This window comes from Hypomesus nipponensis, chromosome 14 (assembly GCF_054491055.1).
Source record: "Hypomesus nipponensis isolate SF chromosome 14, ASM5449105v1, whole genome shotgun sequence".
Lineage (NCBI taxonomy): Eukaryota > Metazoa > Chordata > Actinopteri > Osmeriformes > Osmeridae > Hypomesus > Hypomesus nipponensis.
In genome coordinates, this window is record NC_140374.1 from 10,976,121 (window position 1) to 11,002,816 (window position 26,696).

At 40.4% G+C, this 26,696-nt stretch overlaps 1 protein-coding gene and 1 long non-coding RNA gene across 2 annotated transcripts; one reads left to right on the forward strand and one right to left on the reverse strand.

Moving 5' to 3' along the window:
• Positions 1–2,746: 2,746 nt before the first annotated feature.
• LOC146258580 (ras-related and estrogen-regulated growth inhibitor-like protein) lies at positions 2,747–4,385 on the reverse strand. Its single transcript, XM_084672678.1, has 4 exons — positions 4,207–4,385; positions 4,051–4,104; positions 3,868–3,944; positions 2,747–3,600 (listed from the first exon to the last, which is right to left on the reverse strand). Exons 1-4 carry the CDS (start codon positions 4,253–4,255, stop codon positions 3,175–3,177), a joined length of 606 nt encoding a protein of 201 aa, XP_084528804.1. The 5' UTR covers positions 4,256–4,385; the 3' UTR covers positions 2,747–3,174.
• A 17,472-nt stretch (positions 4,386–21,857) lies between these two features.
• Positions 21,858–25,537, forward strand: LOC146258581 (uncharacterized). The gene is made up of 3 exons (XR_014729795.1): positions 21,858–22,095; positions 24,478–24,658; positions 24,789–25,537. It is a non-coding gene; the product is annotated as an uncharacterized LOC146258581 (long non-coding RNA).
• The last annotated feature ends 1,159 nt before the right edge of the window (positions 25,538–26,696 follow it).

Below are 26,696 nucleotides of genomic sequence, written 5' to 3' on the forward strand. Positions count from 1 at the left end.
TGGCCTGTAATTCTGCACATACAGTGCATCCGGAAAGTATTGACAGCACTTCACTTTTTCCACGTTGTAATGTTACAGCCATATCCCAAAATTGATTAAATTCATTTTTTCCTCAAAATTCTACACACAATACCCCATAATAACGTGAAAAACCTTTTTTGAAATTCTTGCAAATCAATTAAAAAATGTCAAACGAAAAAATCACATGTACATAACATAAGTACTCACAGCCTTTGCCATGATACTCAAAATTGAGATCAGGTGCATCTTGTTTCCACTAACCCTAACCCATCATCCTTGAGATGTTTCTACAACGTGATTGGAGTCCACCTGTGGTAAATTCAGTTGATTGGACATGATTTAGAAAGGCACACACATAATTACAGCTAGTTCTGGCAGGGCAATCGGGCAGCGCGCGTCAGTCTGTCATCGGGGACGTAAGGCGTCTTACTCCACCTTCCTTACTCCACCCACCACCACACCCATGTTAGCAGCGCATATCCATTGGGCCACGTCCGATAAGGTGTCTTTAAAAGACCTGCCGATATGCACTCACTCACCCCGATCATTGTATGATCAGTGCTGCTGCCACCCTCCACCGTCCCCTTCTCCCCCATGCTGTCTGTATATCTATCCAACAGGGGGATTATATCTCTATTGCTCCCTGCCTCATATGTCATGGATGTATGTGTTGCATCTAGGAGGCTGGGAGTGCTTCCCTTAGATCATCCACTCCGCCAAATAAATCTACATGTCCATGTCATGTAACAATAAATGCTCAAATCTAATACGTGATTGTCTTGACTGAACTGTCTATATAAGGTCCCACAGTTGACAGTGCATGTCAGAGCACAAACCAATCCATGAAGTCCAAGGAATGGTCTGTTGACCTCTGAGACAGGATTGTATCGAGGCACAGATCTGGGGTAGGGTACAGAAAACTTTCTGCAGAAGTGAAGGTCCCAATGAGCACAGTGGCCTGGCCTCCATCATTTGTAAATGGAAGAATCACCAGGACTCTTCCTAGAGTTGGCCGCCCAGCCAAACTGAGTGACCGGGGGAGACTGTGAAGAGAGGAGAACCTTCCAGAAGGAAAACCATCTCTGCAGCACTCCAACAATCGGGCCTGTATGGTAGAGTGGCCAGATAGAAGCCACTCCTCAGTAAAAGGCACATGACAGCCCGTCTGGAGTTTGCCAAAAGGCACCTGAAGGACTCTTAAGACCATGAGAAACTAAATTATCTGGTCTAATGAAACAAAGATTAAATTCTTTGGCCTGAATGCCAAGCGTCATGTTTGGAGGAAACCAGGTACCGCTCATCACCTGGCCAATACCATTCCTACAGTGAAGCACGGTGGTGACAGCATCATGCTGTGGGGATGTTTTTCAGTGGCAGGAACTTGGAGAATAGTCAGGATTGAGGGCAAGATTAATGCAGCAATGTACAGAGACATCCTTGATGACCTCCAGAACGCTCTGGACATCAGACTGGGGCAAAGGTTCATCTTCCAACAGGACAACGACCCTAAGCACACAGCCAAGCCCAGACTTGAACCCAATTCAACAACCAGACTTGAACCCAATTCAATTCAACAGAGATCTGAGAATGGCTGTGCACTGACGCACCCCATCCAACCTGATGGAGCGTGAGATGTTGTGCAAAGAAGAATGGGAGAAACTGCCCAAAATGAGGTGTGCCAAGATTGTAGCATCATATTCAAAAATACTTGAGGCTGTAATTGATGGCAAAGGTGCTTCAACAAAGTATTGAGCAAAGTCTGTGAGTACATGTACATTTTTGCAAATCTATAAAAATCTTTAACAAACGTTTTCCCTTTGTCATTATGGGGTATTGTGTGTAATATAAAAAGTGAAGCACTGTCCGGATGCACTGTATGCACACAGTCCAATCAAGCTTCTCCACCTCTTGCACTTAACAGCCATTGTAATTTGTGAACCCTTAGAAAGATCAGCATTTGCAAATTCAGGATTAAGGATTATTACCATCAGCACAACTGCATTTACAAATATATGCAGAAACGGCTGAAGTACCATGATTTGTCTGTCTATAAATACAAATGAAAATATGCTCATTAGTTTTGCTTGGCCAGCAACTGGAATCCAATCCACAATCATTAATGTTTGCATATCTTTGCCATTAATGAGTTGAATAAAATGCTGTCAACGTCATTAAACTAAAACCAGATACAAACATAGAAAAGAAAGTACTCAAAATGTGCCAACATTACATGCTAATGACATAAATTAATCATTGTTAAATCATGCATTTGTTTTTTATTTTATTAAAGAACATTTACAGTTAACATGAATTCTTTTTATTTGAATAATTGCGCGATTATACAAACAGAATTTCACTTATTTTGTGGCTCAGCCTTTTAGCAGACCTCACACAGTAAAGGGCTATGGGGCTTGAGAGGTATCAACAACACCATCACACTGTGGTCTTGAATCTGAATACCTAGTAAACTGGCACACGTCAGATTAATATATTCTGGTTTATTTAGGAACCTCTAAAATCAATGCAAATGCAATGATCATGCAACATTCGGAAAAGGTTAAGACCAGGGTGTGAATTACGGGGGGGTTTGGGGGGGTCTGACCCCCCCTAATTAAGTCTTGCCCCCCCCCCCCCAAAGAGGTAAAAACAACAGGTCGGGGGGTCGATACACACCCTCGAGAAGAAGTTGACCCCCCCGATTGTCATTGTATAATTTGACTCTGGTTAAGACTTTTGTACAACTGACCTGAATTCCTAAGTAAACTAAATAATGTAAGAAGTAACATTGATCAAAATAATTTGACACCCACATTATGATTTTAGTTTAACACAGATTTCAGTTTAAGTGCTTAGAGCAGTTGTATGTAATAACAGTATTCAAAATCCATCTTTGACATGTGCACTCTTGGAGAAGGTGTGATATTCAAATGTCTTTAATCCTACTTTGGCAGTGCGCTCCTCAAGTAAGTCTGATCTGTAAGCAGCAAGAACAGCTGTACAGCTCAGTTCTACAACGACTGCATGCATCTTCCCTGCATGGTCGTGTCCCAGCCTTAAGGCACCCAGCATGTTGGGACCCAACATCTGAGCACTGAGAACAACATACGTCGCATGGCAACTGTGATCCCCCTGCTTGTCCAGCAAATCAAAGCCTCATAGTGAATCTGTCCGTCTCCTTGCGAACACTGCTGACATGCTCTTGACTATACCTTTGATTCCCACTGGCTTCTTGATGGCAGACTTGGCCTCCCGTACTCTGTCCACAAGTCCATGAAATACCATGAGGACACTGTGGTAGTTTTCCGCTGCTGACACCTCATAGAACTGAGAGTCTGTGGAAAGGGCTAATAGCCTGCCCTCCTCACTAAGGACTGTCCGTTGATGGTGCAAGTCCCTCTTGTTTCCCACTATGACTATGGGCACTTTCTTTATGCCCAGATAGTCTTTTCTGGACTTGATTGATTGGATGAGCCTGGTGACAGTGTTGAAGCTGGCCCTGTCACAGATGCTGTAGACGAGGACAAATCCTTCTGCCCACTGCACTCTCTTTTCATATGCAGATGACTCAGTGGACAAGTCCTGTAAGATCAAACCACACGTTAATTATTATTGAATGACTTCAATCCATGCAGTACACTAAGTTGTCAAAAAGATAAACATGATCTTAAGTTGATCTAGAATATAACTGAATAAGAATCTGGTCAGTGTGGGTTAAATGTGTCCATGTTAAGTACAAAGAAAATAAATAAACATTGTAAAGCATGCAATTGATATGAATCAAAGATACTTCACACAAAACTGGATGTGAACTGGACGTTGAGTATTTGTCTCTTTTCCTGTGATTACCTGAGAATATGGTGAATCCCAGATGTGAAACGTGATGTCGCTACCATCCACAATAACATTGTGACTGTAGATTGATTCTAAAAAGTGGTAAATAAAACAGATTTACAACCCCATACAGAAATTGGCTAACTGTATTGTATAACTGTATTATGACAACGCTTACAGTGAAGACAGTAAACTTACCGATATCCCCGTATTCTCCAATAAATCGACGAGTCAGGAAGCGGACTGTCAAAGCTGTAAAATTATTATCATATTTATTTTCAATGCATGTTCATCAAAGTATGTTCATTAGTTAATACTCTCGCTTTAAAAAAATATATAAACTGCTGGTCCCACCTGATTTTCCAACATTATCTGTTCCGAGAACAGCAATATTAGAATCCATTTTCTGAAAGTTTACTCCGAGACCTTTTGACAACGCTTAGATGGCACAGTACCATGGAACTGCCGAGCAGGAGTTGCTGCAGTGACCGCTTGTCTGGTGCTGCTGGCCCGTTTTCAAGTGCATCTCCATGCCCTCTAATGAAGGGGCGTGGAAATCCACTGGTCGGTTTGCACACAAAGGAAACGGTTGTGTTCATGGGCCTACAGAATGAGTTATACCTGTTATGTCAACAGAGCTCAGGAATTAGCATTTTGCATTGGTGACTAGTCGTAATGGGGTAGTAATATAATATAACGAACTGTAATATGCAGCTCTTTATTTACCAGCTATTGTTGTAAGATGCGCAGATGGACGCAAAAATATTGTGCAAATTGATTAATTTGGATACGCCTACTGACACAACTTTTTAAACCCTAAAACAGTTTTAGTTCATTTTAACCCATTAAATATATTATTTCGCGAATTCAGCTCTTAAATTAAGTTTGAATAATGAACAATGGCGCCAACGTTTTTGTTGTAGTTACGTTGGAGAGACGCTAGAGGTCCTTTTACACCAAAAAATGTTTTTTGCTTACCACTCCAAAGTACTGTAGATTAGTAGTAGTTCACAGGTGAGGGGCGTAGCGTAGGTTTGTTTTCAGATGCAGGTGGGACAGTTTTTTTTCAACTGAGGATGCGACTTTAAATATAATTTTTCCCAATCTAAACATTTTAGACAGATAAGCCTATTTGGCGTTTTCAAAGAATGGCTGCCCGAGTATGACCAGACCGTCCATTCTTGTTAGTCCTTTCTCATGTCCATCCTGTTATTTTCAAGTTTATTCACTGTAAAAATATAGTTCATTGAAATGTTTTGTATAATTTTAGTCATACAAAAATCCATATTATACATGATCAATCATAATATTACCTAAATGTTCAAAGTACTCCTAAGCCGTCTGGTTCTTCCTAGTGTTAATTGTAGAGTGAAAATGCAGTTTATAAGAGAAAACACCTTCAAGCACAAAAGAACATTCCTTTTTCTTTTTGGCATAACTGTCAGTCATGCTTGGATAATTGGGGTCATGAAACAACCTTGCTCAAATGTCTTTCAGGATATATAATGACATTCAGAAACTGCATACATAGCACACAGCATGCCATTTACAGTTTTTCACAATTAATAACACACAAAAAGCAAAAATTTGGCACAATTTTCACAACGTTCACTTCATGTACCAATTGCTTGACCCAATTTGACACTTCACACTCCCTTATCTGCATTAGATTCTGAATTTCCTTGTTTACACACTGATGTCAATTACACATCACCTTGTTGTCAAAACACTACACACAATGTTCAGTTGTTGCACACACTTCTCAAGTAAAGTCTCAAAGCATCAACCTACAACACACAACTATTCAAATCTCTAAACACTCATGTCTGGTGAGTAATTTGCGATCAGGACTGCAGCATAAAAAGGGCCTTCAGCCTCGGTTTTGTTTGGTGAAAAATTGAGAACTTAGAACACATCGACAACCAGAGAAGGAGAGGGGTAAGAGTGAGAGGAGGAGGATGACAAGGAAGATGACAAGGAAGAGGAAGAGGAGGACAAGTAGGAGGAAGAAGAGGAGAAGAAGAAGGAGAACGACCATGTGCTCAACCATGGTTTGAGCATGAGGGAGGCTGGCCAGAGGGTCCAACCAAATCTCAGCCACTTTACTGTTGCTGCCATCATTAGAAACTTTAGAATGGAACAGGTATGAATCATATTTGCCTTGTGTTCTGAAATATTGCATATCAGTAGAATACAGTGTGCTGACAGTGATTGTATTTTGCAGGACCGAAAGAGAACCACACCGTGGAAGAAGAACATGCACTTTCAAAGCCGAACAGGAGACTGACATTGTAAAAATGGTTTGTGAAAACAACACTATTATACTCCGACAGATACAAACCAGGATCCTGGCTGACCATGCCACATCAGAAACATCCAGACCTCAGCCTCTCTACACTGGACTGTGTTCTCCGCAGGAATGCCATGCGGATGAAACAAGTGTACACGGTCCTATTCGACCGGAACACAGACCACATCAAGGAGTTACGGCGATGCACTGACACATGCATGTATTGTACCTGTAATCCAATATTGTTCCTTTTCTACAGTGTCTCACTGTAGCCCACTTTGTGGACCTATCTGTGTCCATACTATAACTTGCATTATCATGCTGTCAGCGGATCCAGGAGCACGACAGCTAATGAGCTATATCAATACATATTCAGTGATGAGGTTGGATTCAACCTGGTGAAGAGGAGGTGCCGGGGCAGAAATGTCATTGGCCAGCGTGCCATCGTTGAGGTCCCCAGCCAGCGTGGTGGTAACATCACTTTGTGTGCTGCAATGGGTTGAGCAGCCCCGTTGACAGTACTGTATTGTTCAGAAATAAAACTTTTTTTGCTGCATATGTGTGCTGTTTTATGTTTGACTATGAAATAATTTGGCCTACACTGAGACATTTTACAAAAGTTGAAATGGCTCATTCTCCAGAGTCATTGTCATTCATATGGTGTGTTCCATTTCTATAATTGTGTTTTCAATTTTGCACTACAGTGTGCTTTGAATGCTTGGTAGTGTGCAGCAAATGCTTAGTTGTGTGTACTGTTATGAATGGTATGTGTGTCATTTGAAAAAATGTCTGTGTGTACTAAATGAGAACACAAGTTCCATTTTGTGAACAGGTAATAGATTTGATGGCAATGAGTCATCTTGCAAAGGAAGTGTCAGATTTAACATTTTGTGTGTGAGGTTTTCAGTTTTGTGTGTGCAGTTTTGAGAAAGACGTTATTGTTTTGAGAAACGTGTGTTAACAATTGTGAAAAAGTGGTCAGAAAAAAAAAATGGTCAGAATCAAGCAATTTCAATTATTAATATACAAAAGACATCATAAATCTACTCTAAAACGATCTAAACCTACCAATAAATTAATTTATGGGATTTACTCAGTCTTAATCCTTTGGAAAAATTCAGATCAATTGTTTTTACCCTATAACCAACTAATTTATTTTGAATGTCGTCCAAAGATTTTTTTGGCAAAAGCAAACTGGTTTTCTGGTATCTCACTACTTGTATGTGACATACAGAAATAAATACTCTGACTGGAACTTGTGTTTCCTTGTCGGTGAGGCATCACATTCTCAGAGCAAACCATTCCAAAAGCAACAAAGATATGTCATAGACAGAAACATTTGGTTACATACTGTATGCTTAAACTATAGTTTGTATTTCCACATGCACAATGTTCCAGATGAATCAGATAAATAATTGTATTTTGTTACAGTTTTTCACAATTGTTAACACACAAAAAGCAAAACTTTGGCACAATTTTCACAACCTTAACGTCATGTACCAAGTGCTCGACCCAATTTATCACTACTTTACACTCCCTTATCTGCATTAGACTCTGACTTTCCTTGTTTACACACTGATGTCAATTACACATCACCTTGTTGTTAAAACACTACACACAATGTTCAGTTGTTGCACACACTTCTCAAGTAAAGTCTCAAAGCATCAACCTACAACACACAACTATTCAAATCTCTAAACACTCAGGTCTGGTGAGCAATTTGCGATCAGGACTGCAGCATAAAAAGGGCCTTGAGCCTCTGTTTTGAACTTAGAACATATCAACAGCCAGAGAAGGAGATTGGTAAGAGTGAGAGGAGGACAAGGAAGAGGACAAGAATAGTGCAAAATTGCAGATCAGTGACTATGTCAATGACCATACAGGAGCCTGGTGGCGAGGTACAGTGAGGTACAGTAGTGCAATGTTACTGATAGTGCAACCAGTAGCTGAAAGTGACAGTGTATAAGTGACTAGTGTGCAGTAATCAATCTCCATGTCAGTGTCCATTCAGAAGCCTGATGGCCCTTGGGTAGAAACTGTTGTCCAGTCTGCGTGTACGCGACTGGATGCTGCGGTAATGCCTGCCAGAGGGCAACAGGGTAAAGAGACTGAAGAATGGGTGGGAACAGTCACTTAGAATCCTGCCGGCTTTCCTTAGGCAATGTGTGTGGTAGGTGTCCTGTAGGGCTGGGAGCTTCCTGCCGATGATGAACTCAGCAAAACGGACCACACTTCGTGAGGCCTTGCAGTCCCTGTCTGTGCAGCTCCCATACCACACTGTAATACAACCAGTCAGAATGCTCTCTATAGTGCATCTGTAAAAGTTAATGACGATGACTGAGTCCATACCAAACTTCTTCAGTCTCCTCAGGAAGAAGAGGCGCTTACAGGCCGATTTGACCACCTTGTCCGCGTGAATAGACCAGGTGAGGTCGTTGCTGATGTTCACCCCAAGGAACTTGAAGCAGCTGACCTTCTCCACTTCAGATCCATTGATGAGTAGGGGTGCATGCTCCTCCTCCTGCTGCCTCCTATAGTCCACAATCATCTCCTTGGTCTTGCTGATGTTGAGAGAGAGGTTATTGTCCTGACACCATGATGTCAGGGTGTCAACCTCCTCTCTGTAGGCTGACTCGTCACTGTCAGAGATGAGGCCCACAATGGTTGTGTCGTCAGCACAGTCGTGAGTGAACAAGGAGAACAGGAGAGGGCTGAGCACACAGCCCTGAGGGGTACCTGTGTTGGTGATCAGTACAGATGAGTTGCGGTCACCGATTCTCACCACTTGTGGCCTCCCCCTCCAGGAAGTGGAAGATCCACTTGCAGAGGGAGGTGCTTAGTCCCAGGTCCACAAGCTTGGAGACCAGTCTGGAGGGGATGATGGTGTTGAATGCTGAGCTGTAGTCAATGAACAGTATCCTCACATACGTATTTCCCTTGTCCAGGTGGGAGAGAGCGGTGTGCATAGTCAGAGCGATGGCATTGTCTGTAAACCTGTTGGACCAGTATGCAAACTGCATAGGGTCCAGGGTGGCGGGCAGCGAGGAGCAGATGAATGATTTGACAAGCCACTCTAATCACTTCATGACAGGGGTCAGTGCTATCGGGCGATAGTCATTCAAACATGTGACCTTGGTGTTCTTGGGCACAGGGATAATGGTGGTCCTGTTGAAGCAGGTGGGGAGTACAGACAAGTTGAGGGAGAGGTTGAAGATGTCACTGAAGACCCCTGCCAGCTGGTCAGCGCAGCCCCTGAGGGCCCTATCTGAAATGCCGTCTGGGCCAGGTGCCTTGCGAGGGTTGATCTTCTTAAAGCACAGCCTCACCTCGGCTACAGTTAGTGTAGGCACACCACTGGCTTGTCCTTCAGGTAGCTCCACTGCAGGGGGTCACTGTCCCTCTCTAAGCGAGCGTAGAAGGAATTCAGCTCAGCAGTAGGCAGTAGCAGTAGGACAGAGGACTGGGTCTCAATGTAGCCTCTCCCTTTGTAGTCAGTAATGGCTTTAAGTCCACTCCACATGCGCTTGGGGTCAGAGCCATGTTAGCTGGACTCCACCTTGGTCCTGTAAGCCCTTTTCGCTGCTTTGATGGCCTTCAGAAGGTCGTATCTGGCCTTCCTGTTCTCATCAGGGTCCCCAGAGTTAAAGACGACAGTGCGGGCTCTCAGCTTGGCCCGGACCGCGGCATTAACCCATGGCTTCTGATTTGGGAAAGACTGGACAACCTTCTTGGGGACAACGTCATCTATGCAGTGTTGGATGTAGCTGGAAACAGTGTCCGTGTATTTGTTAATGTCCCTATCTGCTGCCTCCTTGAACATCAGCCAGTCAGTGGTGTCAAAGCAGTCCTGGAGGGTCGCCACACTCTCGTCACTCCAAAGGTGAACTGACCTCTCAACCGGTCTGACCTGTTTAAGCTTTTGTTCATATGCAGGGAGGAGAAGAATGGAGGAGTGATCAGCCTTCCCAAAAGTAGGGCGGGGGAGGGGTTTGTAACTGCCCTTGAATGCTGTATAACAATGGTCAAAGAAACAAGTGGTGGCACATTATAACAGCATGACATGCATTTCCTCAGTAATTTTGTTGTTCGCTTGACACCCTCAAGTTTAACAAAAGTTATTAAGTGGTGGCGGATTAAACACAAGGCTATAGGCTATAGCATTTCCCGTTTTGGGTTTTGGCATTTTGATGTGATCATCCACATTCATGGGCGTCAGCAGCATTTTGAAAGTGGGGGAGGGCACATTTTGTGTGGGGGTCTGGGGGTTTCTCCCCCCTAATTTTTTAAAGATGTAGATGCAATTTCCCGCATCTGGTGCATTTACCACAACTATTACTACCATAGTTGTTATACATACTCTGAGGGGCTGGACATTTAAATATTTTGAAAACTAAACTTCCCAATAAGCAATGGGACATCTTCAACTACCTGTCACCTTTCAGCACTCACCTCAGCAACAGAGCTGTCTCCACTGCATGCTGCCCCTGCCTCTGACTCACTCTCAGTCTCAACCACCTAGGCTATATCAGGAGACATGGAGATGCATTGAGCATTCTTTCATATTGATAATTGACATAAGCTTAATGTAAATTGTTCATACGAAGATTTCTGAGATGTAAATCAAATTCACAATTGGTCTAGGTTGAGAAGCCTAATAATTATGTAGGCTACATGAAAAAATTGCATCTCCCTAATGCATGACTGGACAGTTCAGAAATGGTCAAATGTGTGTTCAAACCTGTAGTCTTTTCCACAGATCACATCCTTAGGATGTAAGCTTTCAGAAAATACATGGGTGAGGTGGTTGAATCAGTTTCCCTAAATGGCACAGCCCAAAAAAGCTCAGACGCAAGGATAAATATCTTCCTGTAGATAACTGTCAGTTGCCATCTTGTACAGTTATGTAGAGGGAATTTGGATGGACCAGATGGACCAGAACCACTGACCTGAATTATAGCATTATAAAGGAGCTTTAGTCTGTGGTTAAGATACAGTTTCCCACAGTGGGAAGCAATAGGTTTCCTTCACCTAATCTAATGCCTACCATAATGAGTTGTTGGATGTGCCCTGTTTCTCGTCATGTTCAGGCCAAAACCACTGAGATACAACCCAGTCATATATCTCACCTCTCTCCAAAACCCTACTTTACACAATTAGAGCCATAAAACAGATTGCTTCTTATCTCTGTTGGTTTCGTTCCATCTGTCTCACGGATGTATAACAAAAGGTAAGTATATCACTCAGACCCCTCACACAACACACCCCCAGATAGATGACTGGTTAATCTCCACTCTGTTGCCAGAATGTCTGCTTTGGGTACGAGTCTTTGTTGTCTTTAGTTTGTCTTTATTTATGACATTCAACCCCAGTCCCTCGTGTTCTTCAGATCAACAGATTCCTTTCCTGTGGGTTGTCTTTGAATGTATCCAGCAGAGTCCTGTAGTCCAACAAGGTCTGTCATATTTAAAGATACTACAAGCAACTTTACACATTGTAAGTCTGGACCTATTTGTGAGTTCAAATTAATATTAGCTGTCTCTAAGAATATGAACTGATACCAACAGTGATCAGCTATTGTCTAGCTCGGAAGCAGGTACAATTTGTGTCTGCCTTTTCTTACCCTGTACTGGTTAATTGACTCTGATCAAATATTTCTAGCTAGAATGTATTTAAACAGTAAGAACTACATTTTCAGCAATATGTTTGTCTCCTGCATGTCAAGTCTCTTATCCATGCACCCTTGACAGCTGGTACAATACAATTAACTGATTGTGACCTATACAGTATAGTTTAATACAGAACCAGTGGCATCTGTTTCAGATATTAATGTTTGGATTTATCTTGAGAAGTATTGTAACTCTGTCTGTTTGGAAAAGGCTCCCAAATACAATCTTTTTATAAAGATTTTTAAATACATACTTTGTTTTATATATTTTAAATGTTAAAATGAATGATGTGCAGTACTACATGTACTGAAGGGATATACAAATTAATGTATTTTAACATTTCCCACAAAAGGATCTTTTAGGACCATTGAGAGCAGTTGGTAGCTAGGAATGCAGTCTTCATTAGCAGCAGCTGATGCTTTTATGCCCTCATTAGACAGCTGCAGAGTAAGGACATGCTAGAGGGAAGAGGAGGCCATTACTGTGTCATTTCCCTGTCAGGAAGGAAGCTCTCAAACTGGCAGCTTTAGGATTAGAAACTGAGAATAAAAAAGATGGACCAGCCGCTCTCTTCATATGTTGCTCAAAATAAACTCACAATGCTCTGAGAAGTAGGATAACCCCTTCGATTGACACTTCCCCAAGTGATTGTACGAGTAAGAACACAGCTGAGCACTACTGATGCTGTTTGAATGGATCTCTGAGAAAAGACCATTCCCATCTACAGCAAGCCTACCAACCTCTCCATGGCTGACTTAACAAGCTTTTTCCAGACAATGTTCACATGTTGCTTTCACATTGCTAGCATTTGACTATAGGAATGGTTGTGTTTTCATGGATTAAAAAAAGTGGTAAATGGTTTGTAATGGTCCATGAAGGGTCCCTTCAATTGTCTGTGATGCAATTTCCATCACCTCCATGATCTAAATGTGTAATTGATTTACTTCAATAAGGCCATGGCTCTTTGGCACAGTGTAAAGAGTTTGAAAAGTGTAAGCCACCAACTCATGCTATGTAGGGCTACTGATATCACCTAATTAGCCTGATTCCAAGGACATCAACAATGAATCACACAGCAAACAATACAAAAACCTAAAGCTACTATAAATACAGTCAAATCAAAGGAAACGTACATGTCATAAACACAGATCAAACAATTGGGAGCTATGGCATGCACACAAGGCCAGCCAGCTTTTTCTAAAGAGGATTGCCTCAGGTGACGCGGCTATCTTTATTGACTTTTGAGGCTCGGCCCACCAGGATGCAGAGAGGCAGGTAGAGGAGGTTAGGGTGGGATTTTCCACACTATCACTAGGGGATAAAGGTTCAAGTCAGGTCTAACACATTACAGTTTTTCACAATTGTTAACACACGTGTCTCAAAACAATAACGTATTTCTCAAAACTGCACACACAAAACTGAAAACCTCACACACAAAATGGTAAACCTGACACTCCCTTTGCAAGATGACTCTTTGTCATCAAATATCTCACCTGTTTACAAAATGGAACTCGTGTTCTCATTTGGTACACACAGCCATATTTTCAAATGACACACATACCATTCATAACAGTACACACAATAAGCATTTGCTGCACACTACCAAGCATTCACAGCACACAGTAGTGCAAAATTGAAAACACAATTCTCGAAATGGAACACACCATATGTATGACAATGACTCTGGAGAATGAGCCATTTCAACTTTTGTAAAATGTCTCAGTGTAGGCCAAATTATTTCATAGTCAAACACAGAACAGCATACATATGCAGCAAAAAAAGTTTTATTTTTTGAACAGTACAGTACTGTCAACGGGCCTGCTCAACCCATTGCATCACACAAAGTGATGTTCCCACCACGCTCGGCGGGGACCTCAACAATGGTGTGCTGGCCAATGACATTTCTGCCTCGGCGCCTCCTCTTCACCAAGTTGAATCCAACCTCATCAATGAATATGTATTCATGTCTTCATATAGATCATTAGCTGTGTCATGCTCCTGGATCTGCTGGAACAGACAGCATGATAATGCAAGTTACTGTATAGTATGGACACAGATGGGTCAACACAGTGGGGTACAGTGAGACACATTACAGGTGCAATACATGCATGTGTCAGTGCTGAATGTATGGGACTTACAAACTCTTGCCGCAACTCCTTGATGTGGTCTGTGTTCCGGTCGAATAGGACCCTGTACACTTGTTTCATCCGCATGGCATTCCTGCGGAGAACACGGTACAGTGTAGAGAGGCTGATGGTCTGAATGTTTCTGAATGTGGCATGGTTAGCCAGGATCCTGGTTTGTATCTGTCGGAGTGTGATAGTGTTGTTTTCACGAACCATTTTCACAATGTCAGTCTCCTGTTCGGCTGTGAAAGTGCATGTTCTTCCTCCACGTCGTGGTTCTCTTTCAGTCCTGCAAAATACAAATACAGTGAGCACACTGTATTCTATTGATATGCAATATTTTACAGTTTTTCACAATTGCTAAAACACATTCTTGAAACAGTCACCCATTTTCTCAAAACTGTAAACACAAAACCTCATCTTCAAGCACTATTTACAAAACCTCGAATTCTCTTGCAAAATGAAACTTTCGCCTCAAAACAGTTTTCCCTGTCCTCAAAATCAAACTTTCACTTCAAAACAGATTTACCTGTGCTCAAAATCAAACACTGCTCTCAAATCATAAACAAAGTGATCAAAATGATATACACTATCAAGCAGTCAGTAAACAATACACCAAAAAATTGAAAACACATTGTTCAAAACATATAGTTCTCAAGGAGAATCTCAAATTATCTCAAAACTAATTTCATATTTATCCGTCATTGTCTTTTGATGAACGAAAACATGTTCTATCATAGTAGCTCAACATTTATCAGAAATTACTACTCTGCTTTGCTCTTTGCAATTGTTCTTGTTCTTTCTCCTCCTTGTACCCCTATACAGTACTATACTGGCCTTGCATAGTTTGTCACCAAAGGGCACTCTACAACGTCCCTGTTGGCAACACGAGTGGGGCAGAATGTTAGGGAAATCGGTTTGTGTTGTTATGCGTTTCTGGATTTTTTATTTCATTACAGTAATTTTCTATATCGGCCGATATATCGGAGTACTATACCCTGCATCTCACTACCCACAACTCACTCCTGTTCTTTGTTGATATAAACCTGCAACCAGTCTAAATCTATTGAGCATTCAGTACTGTTACTGTAACAAATGGGAAGTGCAATGTTCAGGGCCATACCATTTGTTACGTAATTGTACAGTATAGAGCCTACAATGCACTGTACTACAGTTTACAATACTATACAGTAAAAGGGACAAAAATCTAAGGAGTAAACATGTGATCAATGTGCTTCTTCTTGTCTTTGGGCTGGGTCAGGGTCATTGACATCACAAGGAATATTTTCCCACCTTCAACAACCTGTTTGCTCTCTGAACTGGCTTATATTGGTTGTGTCACATCATTTAAAAACAAGTGAAATCAATTTTGAGTGGTTGTGTTTAGTCAATGACATGTTTTTTCTATTTGTATTTGATTGTTGCCATTTGTGTTTACCAGTATGGATGACATGTCCATTAGAGTGCAGAATGTGTTTTGAGATTGAGAATGTGTTTAGAGTTTTGCTGAAAAGTCTATGTGAGATTTGCAAATTGTGTTTTACCACGTGAAATGGTTTAAGGTATTGACAACAGACTGCACAATTAGCTACATGAGTTTAGGCAACTGATAACTTTGTTCAGCCAATGGGTTTTAGTGTTTTAGCAATTCAGAAAAACTGTAGTACACAAGGCAAATATAATTCATACCTGTTCTCCATTCTAAAGTTTCTAATGATGGTAGCAACTGTGAAGCGGCTGAGATTTGGTTGGACCCTCTGGCCAGCCTTCCTCATGCTCAAACCATGGTTGAGCACATGGTCAACCATGGTGGCCCGAATCTCATTAGAGATCACCGTTCTCCTTCTTCTTTCTCCTCCTCCTCCTCCTCCTCCTCCTCCTCCTCCTCCTCTTCCTTGTCCTTGTTACGTTTTGATCAAATGTACCTCCAAAGTGCTGAGATGGGTGTCTTGCACGCACCTTGCATGAATCTGCACTAAACTGATTGATCTAAACTGACTAATCTGTACTGAAAAAAACCTTTTGTATTCTGAATTAAGTAAAACACTGAATTGAAAATATAAAGGTTTGTTGTGGAGGCAGAAAGTGTGAGGGGTAAAAGAAAATGTATTTAATTTAATACAACACATCATGAATGTGGTCTTTCAGAAAATATGCATCATAAAAATATTGTTTTATTTAATGTGAATGCCAGACAAAATAAGAGTTGATGGATGAAAGACGGCCAGACTTCTGTCACATTGCTGATAATGCAGGCTGCTTGGGCACTGCACAGGGCCTCTCCATTATTTGCATAACTTTATTTAAATGGGTTTGGAACTGATAGGGTTGACAATCCTTTTCGACTAGCACAGTTGTCATGGAGAGGAGAAGCAGCTCAGTCAGCAGGCTTTGAACCTCTGTGTACATTTACAGTGGATTTCTTCAGATTAAGAACCCCTGATTCACTTAGAATGTTGCTCTCCCTGTCTGTTTACTTGCAGGGAAAACAACTAAATTCATCAACTACAAGTTCAGTCAGTGTGAATTCCACTTACAGGAAAAACTTAATTGTGCTGTGTAAAACCCCCAAGTACGTATTGTTCCAATATATTGCAACATTACAAGCAGTTATATTGTTATGAGTAAAACATGCTCAAATTCAGGTATTTAGATTGATTCCGTTTTATTCAGCTTTTAAATGGAAATATGTCACAGGGTATTAGTTTGGTGGATAATCTTGAAAATATATCTCATAAAAGTACACCAAAAATTTTGCCCAAATGTAATTGTGTTTTCCCCTGTGAGTCTGCAACCTATGTGTAAAGGTTTCATATATATATGTGTACTGTTGGCCAAGCTTAACCTAAGAATAGCTGCAATTCCAAAATAGTTACGTATACATTTTCAGTGTTTTTATAGACTGCACAAGAACAAAATTAGTAGTCAAGTAAATTATATCTCTTAAACTGCATAGCATCATGAAACATTCAGCAGCACCCTGGCCAGCATGTAGGGTTATATGTCTCCAGTGACTGTGGGCTTTTTAGATCTGGTGTCGGCTCAAATTAATTATCACCTCTCTCTCTTGTCACGTACCAAACTCACACTTAAAATCCAGCCACTGACTAAATCTGGTCCTTCTCGGGACATGAGGTCTTCAGAGAATATGATTATAAGCCTATTATAAAACATCAGTTTTACCATTTATATATGGGAAGCCTCTCATGGTCGGGCACCATGCTGTACTTGTATGATCTCCACCTCTTCCCAGATGATTGTCATATCCCACCCACTTGGTGGATAATTCCATCAATCTCACAAAGCTGAATCCCTCAGATGGTTCAGGAGACTTTGAATTATAAGTATGTTGCTCTACAGTTGTCCAAGAAGCTTGGGTTTAATTAAAGGGATTATTGGCCTCTTGAAATGTGAATTTGGGAATACATCCAAGTTGTAGAAATAAAATTACACCCCCCCCCCCCCCCCCATTTTATCCACATCAATACCATGCCTTGTTGACGTTACATTACTGTCGCCATCAACATATTAAATATATATATTTAATACCCCTTTAATTAAAGCATTTCAAAGGATATTTTTTCGTTTTTCAGGCTTGTAAAAATGTCTCAAGAAATAATGATATGGGTTTTAATAGCTGAGTTTAGCTTCATTTGTGTGGGTGCTCTTTAATGTAATTGCTGTTGAACCTGCATAGAATCTTGTCAGGAGTTGAGGTAGATGTAAGTACAACTGCTTATTACTTGCCATTTTACCATACTGTAGCAGTTAAACTAGTTTCACAACATATTGAAGGTTTCCCACAAGCATGGTAGTTCTCAATGCCTGATTTTCTGGTTGCAGTCCATGTTGGGTTTTGAGTAAGTAGTTCAACTTGTCTACCTGGTTTTGTGGACTTCACATTATTATGGTAAGCATGGTGATGTGTCAATGTAATTCCCATTGTATGAAACTGTCTATTGGTGAAGATATGATCCTCAATACACCGGTTTGTCAGCCAAAGTAAACAAGCATGTACATGCTTAATCATCTTGATTGGACCAATGGCAAAACATTTCAACTGGACTGAGACTACACTGTGCATATTGTATATATACAACTATACAACTCAAAGGCATTTCTGATTTGGGCTTGACATCTGAGGGCCCAGTAAACAGCAGCAGCATGTGGAGCTGGAATGAGGGAACAGCCAGCCCTCCATTGCCCTGGAGCTGGGTTGCATCTGAAAATAAGCACTGAATCCTATGGCTTTATTTACCCTGCAGAAAAAATCAGAATGACATTGCTTCGTATGTGCATTGCTCTGTTTGAACCCCACTTTTCTATAGCTGTGCAGCTAATAGTAATTAAAAGACATGTTGGCCTCTATCGATACCGGTGTAAAAATAGAGACGTCTCAGCTTGCAATGGTTTAAACACTATTTTAAAGCCACAATCATGGCGCAATGTGACCCTCCTGACATTTTAAGTACTTACTAATTGAAATTTCAAATGCCATTTGACTGTCTGTTAAACTCATACAGTATTTATGTGCCTTGAAGAACTGCACTTAAATCTGAGAGAAGAAAACTGATTTTCACATGAAACTGCACTGTGTGCATACTGTAGAATTGTGTGTATTTAAAGAGCACCAAAAAGTCCTTAAACTTTAATACATTTTTATTTTGTTGATTTGGACTTTGATCAATTTCATTTAGATTAAACGTACTATGTATATTTAAATTACACTACATTTTGGACACCTCTACATTTGAGTGTTTTACAGGTATTTGGCGGATTTACTGTAGTTGGCAGGTCTATGTGTGATCATTGTGTTGTTTGTGCATTTGAGAGAGCTGTTGCTTTTCTTGCTTGTAGGTCTTTTATTGTGGAGTCTTTTATTGGAATGTCAAATAAGAAACACAGCAGTGGACATGGGAATGAGCAAATACACAGTTTATTGTGTATATAATACGGTGGCCCACGGGTGCACACCACAGCAACATTAGCGAAGCAAACAAAAGTTGAAAACACAACAACATTAACACACAACACAACAACGTTAACAAAAACAAAACATTTATAAAAACCCTACATTTAAAAAAAACCTCACATTTAAACATCACCTACTTACAACACCACAACATTAAGTGACAACACAACAGCATTGGTTCACACAACCACCATCAGCCGAGAACACAACAGCATTAGCCGAGAACACAACAGCATTAACTGAGAACACCGCAGCATTAGCACAAAACACAACAACATTTGTAGAAACGCTGCATTTCAAGTTGCTCACACCAAAACATTTTCCAGACCACCAGGGGCAGTGCATGCAAAGGGGGGTGTTTTTGGTGTTTTAACTGTTCAGAGACTGTTTTAAGGAGAGCCTTGCCACTCCCTATTAAGCCCCATTGTACCGAATTTGGCTGCAGTTCCACCAGAGTTCCACTGGGGGTGATCGCGAGCGAGTGCATATTGAATGGGAGTCTATGGAGCTAAACGGCTAAATGTGTCTCTTTCACCTGATTGTCGTTGAGAAATCTCAGATTTGATAATAGTTTTTGAATTTTCAACATGGATTATAGGTCGAAAGTTGAATGAACGAGTACTTATGTCCTTTTGATTTCTTACAGGGTGAGTCATTGTTGCCCACAACATGCTAGCATTCTGCTAATGAATGCTGATTGGTTAGTGAAGGACTGATACGACCAGAGTTCCCGCTTGATGGCATCCAAAGCGGAATCAGAATGCATTAGCAACAACATTAGCAACAACATTAGCAAGCCAAAACTCTTTCTAGCATGTGTATTGAAAGGGAGAGCCTAACCTGTCAGCTGTGTTGTCGATGCCCTGAGAGAAAAAAGTAAGTGAAAAAAAAAAAGCAGTAGCTCTGGTCGTACGATGTGTATGATGTCAATGACATTTTCAAAAGCTTTTTAGAACAGAAAGGCGACTTTAAAAAAATCTAACAGCCAGCAGTGTGTATTTTTTTGCCTCCCCTTTTGAATTCAGAATTTAAATTACTAGACAAAAAATGTTATCCTGAGAAAAGTGGATTTTGAGGGGTGCCGCTCCATAGACCTCCATTCATTCTGCACTCACTCGTTAGCGCCATCACATGGAACTTAAACCAGTTCAGAACCCGGAAGTTTCCCGAGTGTCAGTTCTCTCTACATTAGACATTCTCTGTAGCCTGACATTGTCATACTCATAATTCTAGTCAGATGAGTCTGAAAACTCTCAGTTGGGCTGTGACTATGGGGCGTGTTTCAACCGAACTCGTAAAACAAATGCCTCTTCGCTTAATTTGATAGACCTACAACCAATTAGAGCAATCTAATATGTTATTTGTTGAAAACGAATTCAACCCAAGGGCTCTTTTGTGACGTTGTTGATTACCTTACTGTTGATCATCTGTCCATCATCGTATAAAGCCCACCCTGGCAATTTCATTGGCCCGCCCAGATCCTTGTTTTATAGTGACCCTCCAGACCCAACTTCCCGACCAAATTTTTTTGTGGGAGGGCGAAGTTGGGCTGGCAGCCAGGCTACATTCTCTGAACTGTTGTTGTAAAATCAAGTGAAGTAAATTAACTCTACGGGACCACGCTTACGTACCTCTGGGAGTTGTTTGCTTCGCTAATGTGGTGTGCACCCGTGGGCCACCGTAATATAAGGTTCATAAGGTGAGTTCAACAATGGAAAATAACCCACTGAAGAAGATTACAATACAGAATGATTGAAGAATACTCGTTATTGTTAAAAGAAAGATCTGTCAATGGGTCAACATGAAATAGGTGTACTGTAGTTACAGTATGTCCAAGTCTTCAATAAACACACACAAAAAAGTTAAAACTACTCCATTAGAAGGGTTTTGGTTGGGTAGCCTACACTACTCTCTTTAAACCTGTAGTAAACCTGAAAGAGAGAAATGCTCAAAGTACACGACCTTTGATGCTCCCTCTACATAAAGATTCACAAAGCTTATTGAACATTCTGAGTTTTGATATCTGCACTTCTTAGGTTTTACATCTGACCATCAATCTCTCTCTTCCTTACAGGTGACAAAAGAGTAAAGCAAAATCCTTGTTTCAGTAAAACGCCCTAGCCCATCTCACAATCTTTACAAAACAAATCTTTTAAATGCTGTAGAACTACTCTGACTACACATACCCACAGAACAGGACTACATCAGTGGTTAGGAATGCAATACAATGAAGACATCAAAACAATGTTTTTGAAAGCCTGGGTAGTCATTATGTCACTTCACAAGAAGTGAAATAGAGGCAGAAACAGAACATAGCTGGTGCAGTATTAGACTGCGGCCAGTGTAGGTCCTGAGAGTTTACTGGTTAAAAGAGAGGATGGATAATCTTGGAAATATTGAGAAGTGTGGGTAGTCAGAAGTGGAAGAAGTGCTGCTGTGGTTTCCCACTGTAACATTTGAGCAGAGTTGGTTCTGGCTCTATGAGCACTGGCATATTGAGAGATCTTTTCTCCCTCCAGGTGAAATTCCAGCTCTGCTGTGGAGTGCTTGATTATGTAGTGCCTGAGGCCATATTGGCCCAACACCTGTCTGCAAGAGACAGCTCTGTGCATGAGCTGAGGAGGAGGAGAGGTGTCGTAACCTGCACATGAACATAAAAATGAGTCCCAAGCAAAGACCGACTTCAGTCCGAGCATACCGTCTCTTACTGAATGCTTACCACCAACAAATGTCATGCACAAACAGTGTATAGTTCAACTGACTACAGCCACTCCTCTGTTTGTTGTTATATATATTATATAAAATACTCATTGTTGTGTAATCGCTGGGAAGAGAGTGACGCTTTGATGAAATGTGTATCGATTTTCTGTATGAGACCCTGTTGTTTTTCCATTTGTGTTTACAATAGTAATATAGTAATATGAAATGCTGCTGGCTAGAGCATTGAAATGTCCTTCTGCACCATAGAGGACATTATGTAATGTGTCATGCATGAGTCGTCTTTGTGCTTGTCAGTGTTTATGGTTTATGTACTTTTTTTTCAATGGCCCACACTTTGATTCATTTAAGAACAAAGACCCATAACTGATAGCTATCTTTTCCCTATGTTTGTGGTTGCAATACCATAGCAGGGCTGCTGATGGAAGTATCCTGAGATCCATGTGAACATCAAGGACCCACAGACCTTAGGTAGGTCCAACATTATTCACTGAGGCAGACTTTAAAGGAAGTTTGTATTGTATCCAGATGGAGGTTGGGACATGTTGTCAGAGCAGCTCCCCTTCTTATCCCTCTCTCCTAACACCATGGTAACCAAACACACAGTAACCAAACACACAAATGGCATGCACATGCCAAACACCTGGACTGCTACGGATTTAGCTGCCCTCCTCTAGAAGTAAACAGTCCATAAAGTAATAGTTAGCTCTGCTTAAAACTATCAACAGTTTTACAGTATAATCAGATTGTTAGCACAATTTGTTTCCATCTGATATGACGAGATATGATATTACTAAAAGTTACTATTTACAGTGCAGCATGAAAGGCCTCTGTGGTTCTCTTATCCTAAATAGAGGTGCTATATGGGGCAGTAGAGTAGAGGCTGGCCCAGCCCACACTTGATTTGCCACACCTTATCACATGTGAAGTTCCCTGACACGGGTCTCCTCTCCAGTATGCCCTTTGTGGCGACGATGCATGGCCATTTAAGAGCTTAGCTGGCAAGCAGTCAGAGGTTATGCAGTCTGGGTCGGATCCCTTGCTGGAAGACAATCCTGGGATCTCACACAACATCCTTTTCAACATCAATGACCAATCATTAGGGGGTGTTGTGTGTAGAATTTTCAGGAAAAAATGAATATAATCAATTTTGGAATAAAGCTGTAACATAACATTCTGGATGCGCTGTATAGAAATAATTATATTTATATCATATTCACAAAAGTCCTGTTTAAATATTGGATAAAATACTAAAACCATCAAGAAAACAATCCATTAGACCATTGACAAATTAAACATGTAGTTATACATATCCTACCCTTGATTCTTCCATTATCTCCAAGGAGACAAGATTAGTGAGGGCAATTTTCATAGTGCAAGATATATTCAGGCTTGTGCACATTTCTACTGTAAGATATTTAACGATCAAATGGATAATAGCGATCAAATGGAAATAATCCTTATTTCATCTGTCACAGGATACTAGCATCCATCCGAAATGTTCAGCCTTGCTCAAATGCCACAGCAGTTCCCATGGAGATGGCTTTACGAGGGATCGGCCATGCCATAGTATGCAGGGACTTTACATTACTCTTATGAACTGTCAGTCCTGCTGACTAAATTAGTAACTGGATGTTATGGTTTAGTGCAATACTGAAGATATTAGGCATTTTAACCTTGAAAGTGCTTGGTTTGTATGGCTTTGTATGTCATTATGATGTGAACAATAACAAGAGGAGCATATGAACAGACATTCATACGTAGATAGCCAAACTGATGTTTGTTCTCAGATGTGTCAGTTCTGTCAGAGATGACACATTTTGATCCGTGATACACAACATCCTGACCTGATCATGCTGTGGCCTACTTTGTATTGCATTAGTTTTCCCCCTTGAAATGTATACATTGACTAACAGGTTAAGTAGTAGAATGTTCAACACTACCATATAGTGTTACACATTCTTCTTCTAAGTAACTGATTTACGCAGTAGGCCTCACCTATAGAGTCATAAAACTATAGTTATCATATTACACACTATTCAAAATTATTTTGTGGACTATACTGTTCTTAAGCAGTAGACATCCTGATTGGGAGACACAGTCTGTTAGAGGTGACTACGTTGCCACCAGTATTATGGGACAGCATTATTTTGTTAGCCTGGCTGCCAGCCCAACTTTGCCCCTTCCACAAAAATATTTGGTCGGGAAGTTGGGTCTGGAGGGTCTCGTATTGGGGACAACTATATAAAACCAGGATCTGGGCGGACCAATGAAATTGCCAGGGCGGGCTCTATACGATGATGGACAGATGATCAACAGTAACGCAATCAACAACGTCACGAAAGAGCCCTTGGGTTGAATTTGTTTTCAACAAACAATATGTTACGTTGCTCTGGTTGTAGGTCTATCCAACTGAGCGAAGAGGCATTTGTTTTACAAGTTCGGTTGAAACACGCCCCATAGTCACAGCCCAACGGGGAGTTTTCAGACTCATATTCTGACTAGAATTATGAGTATGACAACGTTGGGCTATTATTTTGTATGATTTAAAACTATTCAAACTACTTCTTAGAAATGTAACATGAAATCGAAATTGCAACTATAGAAAATTGACCTGGAGTTAGGAAAAAACTGCCATGCTACTTTGCATGGCCCTGCTAGCACTACATTAAATGTCCCCTGTGAGATTATTAGCTTTTCATTGTGTTTAGCTTAGCATTCGTTAGCGTTCAAATGAAATATATTATATACATGGTAACTGATACACGGTATACTGAACTTGGATCCATATTACCACGATCATTAAAGTTTAATTTCACAGCTCTCTCCAGGCACCTTTTTCTCTTCTTACAGTGAGTCAGAGATACAGGCCCCAGGGGGACATTGTTCGAGGCCCATAGCTGCAACATAAAGGCTTGGATGTCAGTCATAAAATCAATCAACCTACAGCACTCAGCTGTTTTGATGAATATTGAATATGAATATGAATATGACCACAACTCGAACCAAGGTGAAAACATGCTCATTGGAGAAGGTGTGTTTGAATCTTTTTACTGTAAATTTACGGTTACTTTAATTAACCACACAGATTATTTAATACTGCAATTGACTATAAAGTGTATGTGTATTAACTTTTTTCTCCTATTTCTGAATGTTTTTTTCAGGCCAACAGGATAGCTGAGCTGTACTTTTGGGAGGAACCACCTCATTCCACATCCTATAAATAACAGTAATTTCAAAGACCAGCACAATTCTTCTCAGAAGTGTTCCATTCATACATTCCTGGCACCAGACAGGTCCATCCCCACCCACTCAAGCTGACTCATGCCTCAACAAGACGACACATGTAAGAGTGTGTTGCATGCTCCTTAAACACACACATTCCATTCATTCAATAATAAGATACTTTTGTTCTTCTCCATTTTACTTAATTTATATATTTGTATTTATTATTATTGATATCTCATCAATATATTCTATAATATTAATCGTTACACAGTAGGAGAGCAATTCTGGTGCAGCATAAAAACATAAGAGTCATACTTTATATACAGTACATCCACCAAGAACTTTATACAACAAGTAATAGCACACATCAAGTTAGCAAAGTATAATAACCCTGAATATCAAACTGAATAGATGACACAGGTTTGCAAAATATATGTAATTAAATATGGAGAAAGATAACCAGGCTGTTGATACAAATACAATAAATATACATAAACAATAATACAAAAGTATACATGATTGGCTGTATGTTATTTTCCCCCCAGGATCACAATGACTCTTATTGATACACTTGTATCACACTTGTTGCTCTTGTTGGTTTGTTGTAACTATCTTAAAATGATTGTACTCGCTGTGAAATATATTATTGTTGCTTGCTTTCTCCACAGGTACACTCTTGCACTTTTGAGGTTATTGCTGTTTAATTGTAACTTGTCTAACTCCATGCTCTTATTGTTCTTCCCTTTGGGACTTATTTGGTTTCACAATATATGCTACATGTTTGGCTACCCGCAATGTTTGGGGCTATCTCGTTGTTATGATCAGTGACCTGTGCACTTTTGTAAAACTCTCTTGGAAGTCACTTTGGATAAAAGCGTCTGCTAAATGCATACATGTAAATGTATACAAGCCTTGATACATTTGCAGTAATTGGTAACACTTTACAATAAGGGTGCATGAATTATCATTCATTAATGCATTAACTAATGCATGAATCATCATCAGTTAATACATAACTCAGAAAGTACTTAATGATGCACTGATCATGAACACATCATTTGGTAATAGGGAGTCACATATGATTTAGTATTAATTAAATCTGGAACCATGTATCAATTCCTATTGACATTAACACATTAACTGATAGGTGAGTTAACTACTTTAGTTAATCGTGCAAACTATGACTGTTAGTTAACTGTGTGAACCAAAACCCTGAGTTAACAGGGTAATTCATGTGTTAATTTCTACAATGGCGGTATCCATGGATTGAGACGGTAATTAATCATTTGTTAATAGTAATGTGCCTCCTCAAGTAAAGTCACAACATGAGTTACATTCACTAATCATTAACTAATTATTCACTCGACAAATACTTACTGTCTTTTCAGAGAGAAAACTTTTAAATAAACTCTATTATGAGATGGAATCCTGCATTACAGTCAAAATCACTTTTGGACGAATGGATGACTACCATGCCGTTTGCAAAACGTTTTATTTCATTCCAAAACACATGCAAGGCCACCTTTCTAAGAAGAAGTCCACTCGAAGTATCGATCAGATCTTCCAAATGCCTGGCTGCCACAAATCCTTGATTCTGGACCGATTCATGACGGTGAACTCCTATGTTAACTTTCCACCAGTGACGATTTCTTTAAGACTGAAAAGGAAGCTAAATGTGTTAGAACACGTTAATCTCGAAGACGAATTTATTCAGTTGCGTATAGTAGCAGGTCGACTAACTAATTTTCTTCTCATACATTCCCGTTGCGTCACAGTGCTTTTCCCTGTTGAAGCCCAGCTTCAATGGACATCATGAAGCTTCTCTGAAGAAATGTTTCAGTGTT